Raw genomic sequence first — 15,611 nt, 5'->3', positions numbered from 1 at the left:
ATTCAAAAAATACCGTATTTATTCGCTAAAATACCCTAAAATGCAGTGCAAATTTCAAACTCGTGTGCAATCAACAAAAAACATCGTATCGACATGTATTTTTTTTAAATTGCTTAGAAAAGAATGAACTTTAAGAATCTAATTTAATATTAGCAAGATTTTAACGAAAAACTTGTGTAAAATAATAACAAACTTTTACTTTTTTTAATTAAAAAACACATGTTTGGTTTTCATGCGATACAAAAGGTTTGCACTTAACAAATCAAACTTTCGCGTAAGGATTCTCAAAGTAGAGTCTTTGCCGTTTAATTTAAAAAAAAGTACATGTAATTTGGATGATTTTTCGCAAAGTTGCATCACTTTAAAGATTGAGTAAAAATCGGTCAAAAATTTTGTTTCGTTTTTTTTGCGCCAGTGTATATTGATAATTTGATTTTAATAAATTATATAACTTTTTAATTAAATATAAATAAAGCTTCTGAAAATTAACTTTATTTTGAATTAAATTAATCCTAACGTAACTTTAACTGACAAGGAAACCTCGCGAACCCGAAAATTCTAATTTTAATGAAACTTGGCATAAATGTAGAGGCGTAAATACATGAATTTAGAAATTTTTTGTTTGGGCTTATAAACGGTTTAAAGAGGTGAAACTACTCTTCAAAGTTGAGGGTTTTTACCTTTTCTCGATGTATCTTGTAAATTAAACAAAATATCAAAAGATGTTTTATACAAAAGTTTTACAGCATAAATACCTTTAACCATGCTGTTCATTTTTTGAAATAAAATTTTTTTCAATAAAAATATGAATAGCATAGTTAAATAGAGCATATTTATATATACTATAATACTTTTGTATAAAACATTTTTTGATATTTTGTTTAATTATGAAACATCGTGCACATGGACACAACGCGTGTGTAGCTCAGTGATGTTCACAGGTGTATCATGTTTTGCTTACTTTAACTTTTTTGACCGCCGACATTAAAAACTTTTTAATTTTCTTAGAAAGTCCCAAAATGTTATACTTATATCTTGATATAACCCATATAATATTGTTACACTCGCACCGCAGGAAGGAATAGACACACTTTTTTTCCTTAAACGAATAGCTTTCGAGCAAACGAAAACACGTTAAACTCAGTGCGAGACCGAGAATCAACAACATAGTCGGCGTTGTCAAGCCGAAGATAATTGACAACGCTCCTCATGGAAAATCAATATATCGATTGGTCAGAACAGCTGACCGATCAAACTGACAGGGGCGTAACACTATATTGACTTTCCAGCGGTCAAAAGGTTGCGTTTTCTATCTTCCACGGACCGTCTTTGAGTACGACTGGAGGGTACATAATATCTTAAGGGTGATTTTATTTCTTTAAACCGTTTTTGAATACCAACTGAAAATTTCTAAATTTATGTATTTACCCATCTCTACATTAATGCTAAGTTTTATTAAAAACATTTCTAAGTTTGCAAAGTTTCCTTGTCAGTAAATATACATATATGTAACGTAATTTTTGTTGGTACAAGGTTGTTACCCTTAAAGTTCTACCAATTATGTTATAAGAAGTTCTTTGGATATACATAAGGAACATAATTAACAATTTATGAGAAAAAGAGAGAAAAAAGTGCGGTTGTTGAACCTGTAGAGAAATATGAAATATTATTAACAAATATTCTTAAAATTATTTTTCTTTCTAAAAAATAAAAAAATAATGCTTTTTGGCAGATTTTTGCGCATTAGTATTGCTAAAGTATCAATATCTTGTACCTAGTATCATAGAAAAGTATTAAAAAATATATTTAAAAATATTTTTCTCTTGTGACTTTACAAATTAGATTATAAAAGTATTATAACAACAATATATTAGCTAATAAGTAAAATAAATATAACCAAATTACATTTGATATGATTATGGGAATTGCGACATTTGCAAGTGGTCCATAATTCTGAACGTAGGCAATATAACTATATACGTAAACGCATTGCATCGAACGTAGGCAATATAACTATATACGTGTACGCATTGCATCAAACATTAAATTTTATTACGTTATTTGAAAGTATTCAAGTTCTTCAGGTTATATTAAAGTTAAAAAATTAATACTTGACATATTTCTCAAAATGACAAAAAATACACATCTACTTTCACAGTCGCACAGAACTTTCGGCTACTTACAATACTGACAGTTAGATGCCAACAGCTGCTAACTCTACTTTTGAATGAGCCATACATGCATTCGAATAGGGAGATGAAAATCAAAAATTGTGTTTTGGCTTTTGGGTGAATAACTCTTAGTTTTTGAGAAAATTGCATTTAATATGTGCATTCGGTCGATAAAGTAAGTACGATGGAAAATCACTTCTCGGCATGAAGCGCGGTGGCCGCGGGTACTAAGTACTTATCGTTTTATTGCTATCCATGCGAATTGGGTTTGAGACCAGTTATGACAAATTTTTTTTGTCTCCCAATTAATTTTCTTTATTTTTTAAAATAAACTTTTTTGCGGTTTTAATAAATTTTTATGTTATTAAATATAATAACTAGCAATATATTTTTATTTATTATAAAATTTTGACATTCTTGTACAATGTCGTGTTTATTTTTTAACTTTGATGGGGAACCAAACAATTATTTTGCATATTTTTAGTTACGTCATTTTTTGCTTTTCAAAAAATTGTTTTCTACCGAACGAACGTAACAAAAAATGTGTTTGCAACAGGGACCGAACCAGAATCGGAACTGGTAACCGGTACATATCTGGTTTTTTAGCCAAACCAAAACCGTAAACTGCTGCAACCGTATTCTGCTAAATTTACAGCAGTGGAACCATAATCGAAACCATTAAATTATTTTCGTTTTTCAGTTTTTTTTGTATTTTCGGTTTTTGCAATTTATTTTTACATAATATTTTTATATTTCTAATGCCGAAATTTCTTGCCAAATATGATTATTTAGCCAATAAATATCTATTACTGTGATAAATTTATCCTCAAAGAACTAAAGCAATAATAATTGTAAGACCATCAAATTATTAATGATTATATTCGACATCCTATGTGACTAAAATTGATAATTAAACTATTTTAATCAAATAATAATAAAAAAATGAAATATTTCACTATCAACACGTAATTTTTAATGTTTTTATATTTTAAGGCTATGGGAAACATTTTAAAAAGAAATATTTTGAATTTTGGGATATGCACATGTATTATTTCACAAAATATGAAAAGTAATAGACATACATTGCCTTATGAAACGCAATTTTTATGACAATGCAATAAACATGATCAGTGACCATGTTATAACGTCTAAATAGTAGTGAAGAAGTAATTTTGATAGTTATTCCCAAAATTCAACACAAAGTATACGAAATATTATGAATTCTATAATCCCACCTCTAGTTTATGACCGCTTTCTCTCTATATATGAATAAAAAAGATATAAAATATATAAATGTAAAAGTGTTATTTAGATAAGATATACATATATGTGCTTATTTATTTTGTTATAATTACATATTTTGTTATACAGATTACACTATTTACCATATTCCTTAATCAACCTGAATTTGAAAGCAGTGTGGTTAAGCGAAAATCAAGCGCAACCAATGCTAACGTTTCAAACAGATATTGATGAAGAAACTGGACAAGAAGTACTAACGTGTTTTCTTTTGCCGCAATTGGAATTTCATCCTGATGGTTAGTAATTGGCGTTGATTATTTTATACTTTGTTAATTTCTCATGATGACAAGACTGAGATTACAAATTTTTAAAAAAATATTTGTTGTATGATATTTTAATCTTATATAAAATAACATTGAAAAATGTTACACACGAAAAAGTTGTATAAATATTGCATACACTGATTTGCATAAGACGCAGTATAAGATATGTGAAATGTTATTTTTTATTTCTTTTTTTTTTTTTAAGTTTATAGGATATGTAGTCTTTATTAATTTATTGGATATAAATTCTGTGTAATTCTGTTCGGATGTATATAAAAATGAAAGTTTTTAAGTTAAAATCAAAAGTCAAATGAAAGAGAATGCCATCCTTATGTAGTGATTGATGAGAATTTGGCTTGATTATGTGATTGGATTATGAGAATTTGGCTTGAGAATATGATTAATTATTTTGGCTTTTCTATATTCAGTTTTATCAATATATAATTAATGATGTTATTTTAGATTCAGGTAGGCTAGGAATGTTAGTTGGTATGAGAAATGTTCAAGGTTGTGAAATGCGTGAACTAACAAGTAGTGATGATGAAGGTTGGCAAGAAAGAGAAGCCTCTAGAACGCATTCCGTAAAATTTACTGATGAACCACCAGAAACCGATAAAGAGGTGTGTTTATTAGATTACAGACTTTTTATAAACTAGTTTGTATTATCTTTTGTTTTATCTTTTCTTTTTTATTTATTTTAATAAATAGATTCCATTTATACGTCAAAATACACCACATCCAAAAGAATTAAAAGCTAAAGCGCATAAGTTATTTAGCAAAGGAAAAAATGAAAGTCGATCTGAATCTACAGATGAACAGGTAAGTCTTATAATTAATCTATTTTTTAAAATAAATTATAATTTATTGAAAGAATTTTAATTATACACATTTTTAATTTTTATAACTTTGTTTTTAATGGACTTTATTTTAGATTGCTTGTAAAATAATAAAATAAAAAAAAATGTTTTTAGGATGTTTCTCAAACATTTGGTTTAAATAAAACAGAATCAGAACTACCAATTAATTCAGCAGACATACCACAATGTGTTTCTGAACAGGAGGAATATGTAGAATGCAATATGACACAAAATGATCATAAAGTGACAGCACTTGGCATTGAAGCTGATAGTACAGATAATCAACTTAACAAAGAAGCAGATCTTCTCATTCAATCTGCTGCAGAACTTTATGTCGTAAGTAACTTATGGAAATCTGTCTATTGTAATAAATATTTTTTTAAGCAAAAAAATTATTGGATGGTTCAACCTAAGTAATATAAGGAAAAAATCACAAATTCAAGATAAAACTTTTAATCAAATTTGACCTAAGTGGTATATACTTTTGGATGGTTCCTAAGTATTATATACTAAGTGTGTTAAATTTAACCTAAGTAATATATATTAAATTTGTCAAATTTAACTTAAATAATATACATTCCTGAAATGGTATAACTTTGATTATTAAAGTGACAATTATTTTAAATAAAAAATTATTGTATTTACACACACAAATTAATTTCTCTACAAAAATAATGATATGCAAATATTTTGCTCCAATTAAGAATAAACATTACAAAATGAGAGTATTAAGTTTTTTGTCTACAAATATAATGATATGAAGAAATATATGCGTCAATCTATAAAAATAGATGTTTATTCTTTGGCTGGCATTCATAGTTTGATTTTTCATTAAGCTTGCATCAGACTAAAGATTGATATTGAGATTAAATCGAAATGTAACCAATTAGGAACAAAACCAATATTTTTTAATTTTGTTTTGAATGATCAAATTCCAATTTAATCTCAATCTTAATTTTTAGCCTGATATGGCTTTAAAATTGTCTTAAGTTTATCTTTAGATACAATTTTGTTAACTATAAAGGTAATTTAATTATAAATTTAAGGAAATCTTAAATACAAGATCAAACTATAAATATCAGCCCTTTGTATTCAATTTATGTATCTAAAGATAAACTTAAGACAATGTTAAAGCCATATCAGACTAAAAATTGAGATTGAGATTAAATTGGAATTTGATTATTCAAAGCAAAGTTAAAAAATATTGATTTTGTTTCTAATTGATTACATTTCGATTTCTCAATCTCAATATCAATCTTTAATCTGATGCAAGCTTAATGAAAAATCAAACTATGAATGTCAGCCAAAGAATAAACATCTAATTTTATAGATTGGCGTATATATTTCTTCATATCATTATTTTTGTAGAGAAAAAACTTAATGCTCTCATTTTGTAATGTTTATTCTTAATTGGCGCAAAATATTTACATATCATTATTTTTGTAAAGAAATTAATTTGTGTGTGTAAATACAATAATTTTTTATTTAAAATAATTGTCACTTTAATAATCAAAGTTATACCATTTCAGGAATGTATATTACTTAAGTTAAATTTGACACACTTAGTATATATTACTTAGGTTGAATTTGACACACTTACAAGGGAACGGACAGAACTGTCCCTCACCGATTTTAATGAGCTTTGGATATGTTGTAGAACATAAGAAAATATTAGACCCATATTTTTTTTTATCTGCGTATCTCGACGTTTAGGGGTTAAAACCACCCCTCGAAAAAAACGCATTTTTTCGTTTTTTGCGAATATCTTTGAAAATATAAGGTTTATGAAAAAATGTTTTATACAAAAGTTTTATGGTATTTTATACTCTTTACAATATATATAATATCAAGAGAAAAATATAAAACATAAACTGCAATAACTATTTGCATAATTATATTATTTACACTATATGCACGTAGCACTGATAATAAAGATAATATAAGTATATAAGTATATAATTTAATTTAATTTGAAGTTTGAAAATACATTTATACGGATGTATATATACATTTTGCATGCGACACAGACAAATAACTTTAATATCAGTGTTGATAAAGGGACCGGTTGTTTTCGCGCAAGCGCATCACGTGAGGCTTCAATAAAATATCCATTAGTAATAGGAAGGAGATCTTTGATTGTACATCTTTCATTCATGCTTTATATCGTGTAATACGTTGCGTATTATATAATTAAGATTAATCCATTTTTATGTTTTAATATAAAAATATACGCAGAAGAGGCAGTTATTGAGTGTGACGCGACTAAAGAAATAACGCAACACTACTTCTAGCGCGGCACCTATAGTGCGAGATTACTGTTTCGTTTTGCTAATAATTGAGAATGATGGAACCCATATGTTATTATATATGGGTGGATTCGGCTTTTAATGCTCTTTAATTTTTGTCTTTACCAAATTTTTAAAATGTTGAAAAAAAGGGGTGGAGGGTGGGATAAATTAAAAAATTTGATATTTTTAAAAAATATAAATATACTGTTGTAAAGAGTATAAAATGCCATAAAACTTTCGTATAGAACATTTTTTTATAAACCTTATATTTTCAAAGATATTCGTAAAAAACAAAAAAATGCGTTATTTTCGAGGGGTGGTTTCAACTAAATGTCGAGATACGCAGATAAAAAAAATATGGGTCTAATATTTTCTTATGTTCTACAACATATCCGAAGCTCATTAAAATCGGTGAGGGACAGTTCTGTCCGTTCCCTTGTTAGTATATAATACTTAGGTTGAATTATCCAAAAGTATATACCACTTAAGCTGAATTTGATTAAAAGTTTTATCTTGAATTTGTGATTTTTTCCTTATATTACTTAGGTTGAACCATCCAATAATTTTTTTGCTTAAAAAAAAAAATCAAACACTTGGCGCCTTCTTTTACCTTTTTTAAAAAAGTAATTTTGTTAGTAATGATGACGACGATGTATCTTAAATGAAATTTTGACATTTCGGACTTGTGTCGCGATACCTCCACTCATAGGGCATATAGAGGAAAAATAAAAACAGTTTTCTAATGTAAATCGACCTCAAGATTTTGATTGAATCTAGTTAGAACTCGATCGGTTTAGCCGTTTCTGAGATCGATAATCTCAGGTGCTCGCAAGTCGTGTACTCGCGTAAAGAACACGGTTGGGCTCGCGCTGCGCTTTCACTTGGCGCGAGCCTCTACCGTGTCTCTTGATATGAGATTTTATCTTTTGATCACTTACTGATTTTTAACGTAATTATATTTATTAACCTTAGAACGATATATTTATATTTTTCAACCTCAAACGTTATATCGGGTTAAAAATGTACCTTATTCGTTCTTAAACGTGCTGCATTGAACTGAAATTAATATTATGCTACATGAATCTCTTTGTTTTTATGATGAAGATGATGATGTAATCTACAATAATATTGATTATTATTAAATACATTAAAAATTAATTTAAACAAAATAAGGTTAAAAAAATTGCAAAAATGACTTTTTGAAAATCTATCACATTTTTGTCAATTTTTAACGAAATTTAAAAAATTGAACAGTTTTGGAAAGGTAAAAGATAGATCTAGAACCAGGATAAAATGGATTTTAGGTATTGTTTAAAAAGTAATTGTTTTGGCAAATAAAAGTTGGAAAAAACGATAGTTAAAAGGAAAAAATGAATAAAGACACAATTATTTTTATTTATTACAACATTGTAATAAATGTCTTTTTTAATATAGACTATTATTAAAGTAAAAAATTATTAAAATATTTTCACGACTTCAAGCAACACTCGCCACACTGTATTGTCCTGTGGTTTCCACACACAGGAACGTTGTACCAATCTTTTTACAGCGAGTGCCCGTCCGATCGAAATGTAAACATGTAAGATTTAAACGGTGATTTTTTGTAAAAGTAATTGTAATAGCGGCGTCGGCATCGTCTCGCAGATATCGCGGCATCGAAATTGGTTACAGATTTCACGGCGTCAACATCGGCCACAGTTCTTGTGTTTTACAAGAGACCATCTTACATTGTCCAGGCTGAAATAAAAAGTTATTGTTACCCATAGATTAAGCATGTGTCGAAACGAAATTGTGTACACATTATATACTATACAATATTAATTCCCACAGTGCACTAGGATCTAAGTAAACCAATTCTATAAAAGCTATAATTGTTAGTCGTATAACCCGAAAATTATTCAAGTAAAAAATACTTAATTATAATGTTTTGAAAAGCTCTTGAGGTAAGCTACAAGAATATGCAATAAAAAATGGGGGTTGACGATTAAAAATGTTTAGGTGACCTTTATGTGATCTTGACAACGTTCTTTAAGGTCACAATAATATTGCCACGTAATGCATCACATAAAACCCTATAACTTTTGTATGAAATATTTATTTCGAAGATACATATTTTTTGAAATATTAAAGAGTTTGACACTTTTTGTACACGCCGTATATCATTAATTAATAAATTTTACATATGAGGCATATACGAAATCTTTAAACTAATAAAAATTAATAAAAATAATCCTCTTTCTCTATATGATGTTTTCGATATGTACATATACACATTTTTGTTAATGCAAACTGTGGAAAACTTTGTACGGCGATATATACATTATAAAATACTTTCCATTGCAGTAAATATAAACAATTATATTTCTTGCTTACAATAGAAGTATAGACACTTGTTGCAAGAAATGATACTTTACTCTCCACATATTTTGTGTCATAAATGATTACTCGCAATAATCGTATGGAAATAAATGGAAAATAAATCTTGTAAAATTTGCTAAATTTTTATATTTTATATCTTATAACTTGCCAAATAAAAGATATAATTAGCTCAAAGCACAATGAATTATAAAACAGTTTTTGATCTATGTTTTATTTTTTATGTTTTGTAGAAAAGTTATAGGATTTTATGTGACGCATTACGTGGCAATATTATTGTGACCTTCGAGAATGTTGTTTAGAGCCACATAAAAGTCACCTGAAAATTTTTAATCTTAACCTCCATTTTTATTGTATATTTTTGTAGCTTATCTCGAGAGCTTATTAAAACACTATAATTGAATATTTTTTATTTAAGTACTTTTCGAGTTATATGACTTAGAAGTAACAATTATAACTTTTATAGAATTTGATTATTCGGATCCTAGAGCACCATGGGAATTAATATTGTACACAATTTTGTTTCGACACATGCTTAATCTATTGGTAAAAGTAGCTTTTTATTTCAGTCTGGACAATGTAAGATAGTCCCTTGTAAATCGGGCAACAAAGACGCGGAGACCCCGAAAACAATCGCGGTTTGCCCTTTGAAGGAATCCAAACACGAAAAAACAGTGTTTTGTATGCAGAGAAAATTTTATAGTAAAAATTACTATGTAAATAGCAAGCGCGGGCCAAGGAAGGAATTATGAAAATTTTTATTGTTTTTTATGATATTAAACCATAGTATTTACACTATGTTATAATTTTCTAACAATTTTTTATGGCCTACTATCATATATAGTAATTTTTATTATAAAATTTTCTCTGATGTGTGAATGAGATGCATACACAAACGTTAGGTTGGAGTATAATCGTGCCTCATTTTCCCTTTATATTTATACTGCTCCAAAGTTAACGTTCTGACGCCAGAGAGCCTGGCTCTCTCAATTATGAGTGTCCCAAGACGGTGTCCCAAGTTAATTTCTTCATCTGCTAAATTAGGAGATAAAATCAAATTTGTGCTGGATAACAAAACTATCCTGATTAAACATTCTAGGGTTAATTAAGCCAAGTGTTTTTAAGTGTTTATATACACTGTAATGTACATATTAATTATAATTTACTCTTGCATTTTATTTTCGCAGAATGCAGGAACTGAAAATTCCATCTCAGAATTAAAAGAACAAGATGAAGAAGAATCTGAAAATGAAGATGTGCAAAGACATGTTGAATTTAATGTTGTAGACGCAAATAACGAAGATGTTTGTGATTTAAATAAACCTAATAAACTTCAACGTAGAGACACTCCACATCATCTGAAAAATAAACGCATTCACACAGCAGTTGATAAAGAAAAAGTTGCTTCTATTATTGCACAGGTTAATATATATTTTATATGTTATTATATAAATAGAGAATTGTACTTTTATTTGTAACAATTATAAAAATCATGTTACTGATATTTTTTTAACTTTTTTTATTGAAGAGTTGTGTAATACTTTATATTTACTATGTTTATGTATCTTACTATGCATATATATATATATATATATATATATATATATATATATATATATATATATGTATACACACACTGAGCAACAAAATTAGCGCAATAAAAATTTATACTAAAATTTTTACTCAACTTCAAATAATCGTAACTTCGCGAAAACTTATCGTAGTGAAAAGTTTTTTTTTAATTTTAAAGCTCGAAGTTTACATTAAAGAACATTGTGATCCTCTCCTTTTCTCTTTTTAATCTCTTTAAAAGTAAAAACGTATTTTGTCTTCAAAAATTGTCATACTTCAACGCGCTCCACGGCGTGCAATGAATTTTTTTTGTAAACTTTATAAGAATTATCGTAAAATATGAACATTTTCTTACAATACGAAATAAATATGTGAATCCGCCAGTGATGAATAATAAGAATATATATTTATTCGTCGACAGCAACTGGCAAAGAGAATACAAATATGTATCGGCCCTGTGGTTTGGGCCCTTTTTAAGTTAAAGCTACAATAAATACGGTTACAATCAGAAATACAATTTTGAAACAGAGACGGTTTAAATTGTCAAAGAAACAATACCAGAGTAATTGAAAAAGAGAAGTTTATTATTTAGCACCAAGAACATTATCGAGATACGAAATTATTAGAGGAACAAGCGTAGTCAATAAATGAAATAAAATTAGAAGATTGAATTCAGATTGGTATATTTTGAATAAGCACGATAAATAAGTAAGTAGAAGAACGATAAAGGGAAGGCTACACTTACGTCGTTGGTGTATGTCATTGGATCAATCTGAATTTAATCTTTTAATTTTATTTTTTTTATCGACTACGCTTGTTCTTCTAACAATTTTATATCTTGATGATGTCCTTGGTGCTAAATGATAAACTTCTCTTTTCCAATTACTCAGGTATTGTTTTTTTGACAATTTAAACCGTCTCCGTTTCAAAATTATATTTCTGATTGTAACCGTATGTAGTGTAGCTGTAACTTGAAAAGGGCCCAAACCACAAGTCCGAAACGTGACATATTTGTATTCTCTTTGCTAGTTGCTGTTGACGAATAAATATCTATTCTTATTTTCTTACAAATTGAAAAAAATTAAAGCCTGTACGATTCTTTAAGGCGGAGTTATGATATCAAAGTTATCTATACATTTTAGTCTATTTATGCCTGTTATCGCATTAGAATTACTTGATGCGCATCACGAGAAGGTTGCTGGTCAGATTTTACATATTGTGTGTGCGCGTGCGTTCGTGCGTGCGTGCGTGTTGGACGGAAGAAAATATTGCACGGAGATAGCAACCAGTGTTCGTAGATCGGACAACTTTTGACGCATGCGCAGTAGCGCGAGTCGTCACGGACAGAGTTTAACTCACACATGCAACATAATGCCAGGCTCGATCTAAATATATTGCAAGGCGCTACAAGGCGCACTACATTTAATTAACGATATTTTGTGTTATTTATAGCATGTTTATTATTATAATATTATTTTGTTAGTAAGATGTATATTAATTATATTTGAAATGTACTAAGTTCTGAGTAATGAATTAATAAAAAATATATATGTAAAATATACAAAATGTACAGTATAACAATATGGTGTGATAAACAGAAATCAGAATGATATACTGTATACAATAAATTTTATCAATCTTATAGAAATTGTAATAAGTAAAATACAATCAACATTCGATATTTTGTAACGAGAACACATTTAATATTTGTTTTCTTTGCTAGATCTATTGATACCATCTGTTTCGACAAAATATATACACTACTGTTAGGCACTGCGCGTGTAGCTAGGAGTGCGCCACTGCGCATGTGTCAAAAGTTACCCGATCTACGAACACTGATAGCAACTGGAGATGGCATTATAACGTATATAGCACGAAATTCCCTAGGATGCAATTAAATTCTGTATTCTGCATCTTCAAAGTTTCAGAGACGGAGATTTAAAACGTATGTATTTCTTCCGGGCAATATTTTTTTATTTCATTTGTCCAATACGCCCCACACACAAACACATACGCACAACACAAGCACGCTATGCACATGCACGCACGCACATATGCACACACACATACAAACACTTAAGCGCGCTCGCGACGCACAAAATTTGTAACTTCTTCGTAGTGCATCGAGAAGTGCTATTGTTGGTGACAGCCATAAACAGACTAAATGGATAGGTAATTTCAATATATCTTAACTCCGACAAAAAAATCAGACAGATTTCATTTTTTTTAGTTTGTAAAAAAATGTTTATATTTTACGATAATTCTTATAAAGTTTACGAGAAAAATTTATTGCATTCCGTGGAGCGCGTTAAAGTATAAAAATTTTTGAAGACAAAACACGTTCTTACTTTTGAAGAAATGGCAAAAAGGAAAAAAGAGATTATCACAATCTGACAAATGCTCTTTAAAATAGACTTCAAGCTTTAAAAAAAAATATTTTTGCAATACAAGTTTTTGCGAAGTTACGATTATTTGAAGTTGAGTGAAATTTTGTACAAATCTTTGTTGCTTTAATTTTGTTGCTTAGTGCATACGTGTGTGCGTGCGTGCGTGCGTGCGTTCGTGCGTGCGTGCGTGTGTACGTGTGTGAAGGGCGGTGGTAATTAATATTACAACGTTATTATTTATTAATGAGTATTAGATTGTTTGAATTTTGCTTTTTTCTGCTGTAACACACACTACACACACACACACACACACGCACGCACGCACGCACGCACGCACGCACGCACGCACGCACGCACACACACACACACACACACACACATATGTGCACGCGCACAGGATCAGATTTTCGCCTCGTCCACGCTGTTGATTCTGAGTAACGCTAAGAGCAAAACGCGCGCGCACACACACACACACACACACACACACACACACACACACACACAGTGTCACGAACATTTATACATGCAGATATGCATGTATAAATGCGTATATATATCTGCATGTATAAATGCGAGCAAGTTGACAAATGCAAACTTACGCAGTAAACCTTAAAATAGCAATTTTTTTAAATTTTTATCTCCGAAACTAGACATAGAAAAGTCGCACAATTTGTAATTTTTTATTAGGGCTATAAGTACTACAATATATAAAAAATTCAAGGAAATTGATTGAGTTTTTTTTAATATAAATTGTGTGGGGTTTTTTTCGTACGTGCTAATTTTGTTGACCAATATATATATATGATATAGAGCTTATGTTTTGTGCACTATTCTTTCACTATTTTACTGTATTGGGATGTTAATGAAACTTGGGTTTTGAGCGTATTATATTACATAATTTATCTTTTTTTTATCAGTGCGTTGAAAGTGGTTCTTTTTCGCGTTACTTTTTCGTGCGCAAAGTCGTCGATTTGAACACTTTAACATTAATATACAGTTTTTATTTTTTAATAAATGGTGTAAATTGTGGTGAAAAACTTTTTAACATGTTTTTTTTCTGTAAATGTAATCATTTTTTATAGCTTTGCTTTTTTTACCACACTCGCATGTCATCTTATAATGCGCATACGGTAAATCTTAATTCTCGTAGAATTATGCTTTTGCGAAATCTTGGTTAATTTGTCAAATCGTGAGGACAATCCAAGGACACTCAAAGATCACACTTTGACGTATTGGTAACAGAATTTTTTGTTACAAATACAAGAAGTCACATAATATTGTAGCGTGCGCGCCGCGGAAATGAAAGACACTTTTTATAATGTAAAACCAAGCAGCTTTATTCACACGTCCGTCCAGGCTCGAGACCGAGATTCAACTCGTTGTTTACACGCGTTGTCAAGCGCTCGTCAGCTGACAACGCTCGGTCCAGGAAATCAATAGTATTGATCCGTCTTCGAACAGCTGAGTCGCGGTCGCGGAGTATACCGGGCGACGCACGCAACACTGCCCCCCTTCTTCTAGATTGTCGTCCCGACAATCAGGGAAACAGTTTTAGCGCTTTCCGCAGAAGACTCCCTCGGTTCCCGGACGATTTCCCGCTCTTCCCGAGCTGCTGCAACGGGTTCCCGAGCCACGTCCACCGAGTTTTTTTTTCGCCTCCTGCAAGGACTACCACGGGCATCCTCTCACGCCGAGCTCTTCCAGCTCTCACGCAGGATCTCCCGAATCCTTCCGCGTCCCCGTGCTCCACTCCCCTTGCGACACTGTCCCTCGACGTCGGATCTTGTGCACTTCCTTCTTCTCTTTTCAGGATCGGGGGGGGGAATTTATTTCCGTGGACCCAACGCTTTAAAAAGCTCCCCGTCCTCTGCCTCGGCATTTGCCCTAAGTTCCACGGGAAAACCACGGTCAAAAACCGTGGATGAGGCAGTCTTCTTCCCTAAAGCAGCGACCTCCTTCCGAAAGAGATTCCTCTTCGTCCACCCTTCTTCTAAAAAGAAACTGCTCTCCGAAGAGCAACTGAAACACACAAGAAAACAAACAGAACAAAAACACAAAAACATGAACTAAAATTAACTTCAAAACGGTGTTAACATTAGAATAAACCCCCTATTTCGTATTCGGGCTCGGATTCGTATCGGTTCGATTTAAACTCACATCGGCTTCACTCCCTCCTTTTTCCGAAAAGCTATTTAAATTAAAAGACTTTAACATCTTCGCGCGCTCAACCGCTACTCGTAAAGACGTTACCCCTTCAACTTGAAGGGAGCGTTTGACGAACCCGTCCGACAGCGCAGCGATAAACTGCGAACAAGAAATTTTATCGCGCACTTCGTACGAGCACTCGGGATACGCTTTACGCGATAGGCGCTCCAAATCCGCGCCTAACGTCGCG

The 15,611-nt window shown here is 30.7% G+C and overlaps 1 protein-coding gene across 14 annotated transcripts in view; it reads left to right on the top strand.

Moving 5' to 3' along the window:
* The window catches only part of LOC105835844 (protein lap4), a 365,219-nt gene that overhangs the window by 47,890 nt on the left and 301,718 nt on the right, over positions 1-15,611 (top strand). For 13 of the 14 annotated variants that reach the window (XR_001139022.3, XR_004962559.1, XM_012679440.3 and 10 more), the window contains exons 9-13: positions 3,543-3,709; positions 4,199-4,356; positions 4,445-4,555; positions 4,708-4,929; positions 10,445-10,678. Coding sequence is in view for 12 of the 14 variants with exons in the window: in XM_012679440.3 (XP_012534894.1) it covers positions 3,543-3,709; positions 4,199-4,356; positions 4,445-4,555; positions 4,708-4,929; positions 10,445-10,678 (892 nt within the window). In the remaining 2 variants the exon portion in view is untranslated. The remainder of the gene's footprint in view (positions 1-3,542; positions 3,710-4,198; positions 4,357-4,444; positions 4,556-4,707; positions 4,930-10,444; positions 10,679-15,611) is intronic. The other variant, XM_036284277.1, reaches the window with a different exon arrangement.

This window comes from Monomorium pharaonis, chromosome 1 (assembly GCF_013373865.1).
Source record: "Monomorium pharaonis isolate MP-MQ-018 chromosome 1, ASM1337386v2, whole genome shotgun sequence".
In the NCBI taxonomy this organism is placed as follows: Eukaryota; Metazoa; Arthropoda; class Insecta; order Hymenoptera; family Formicidae; genus Monomorium; species Monomorium pharaonis.
This window is presented reverse-complemented; position numbering and strand designations above follow the sequence as displayed.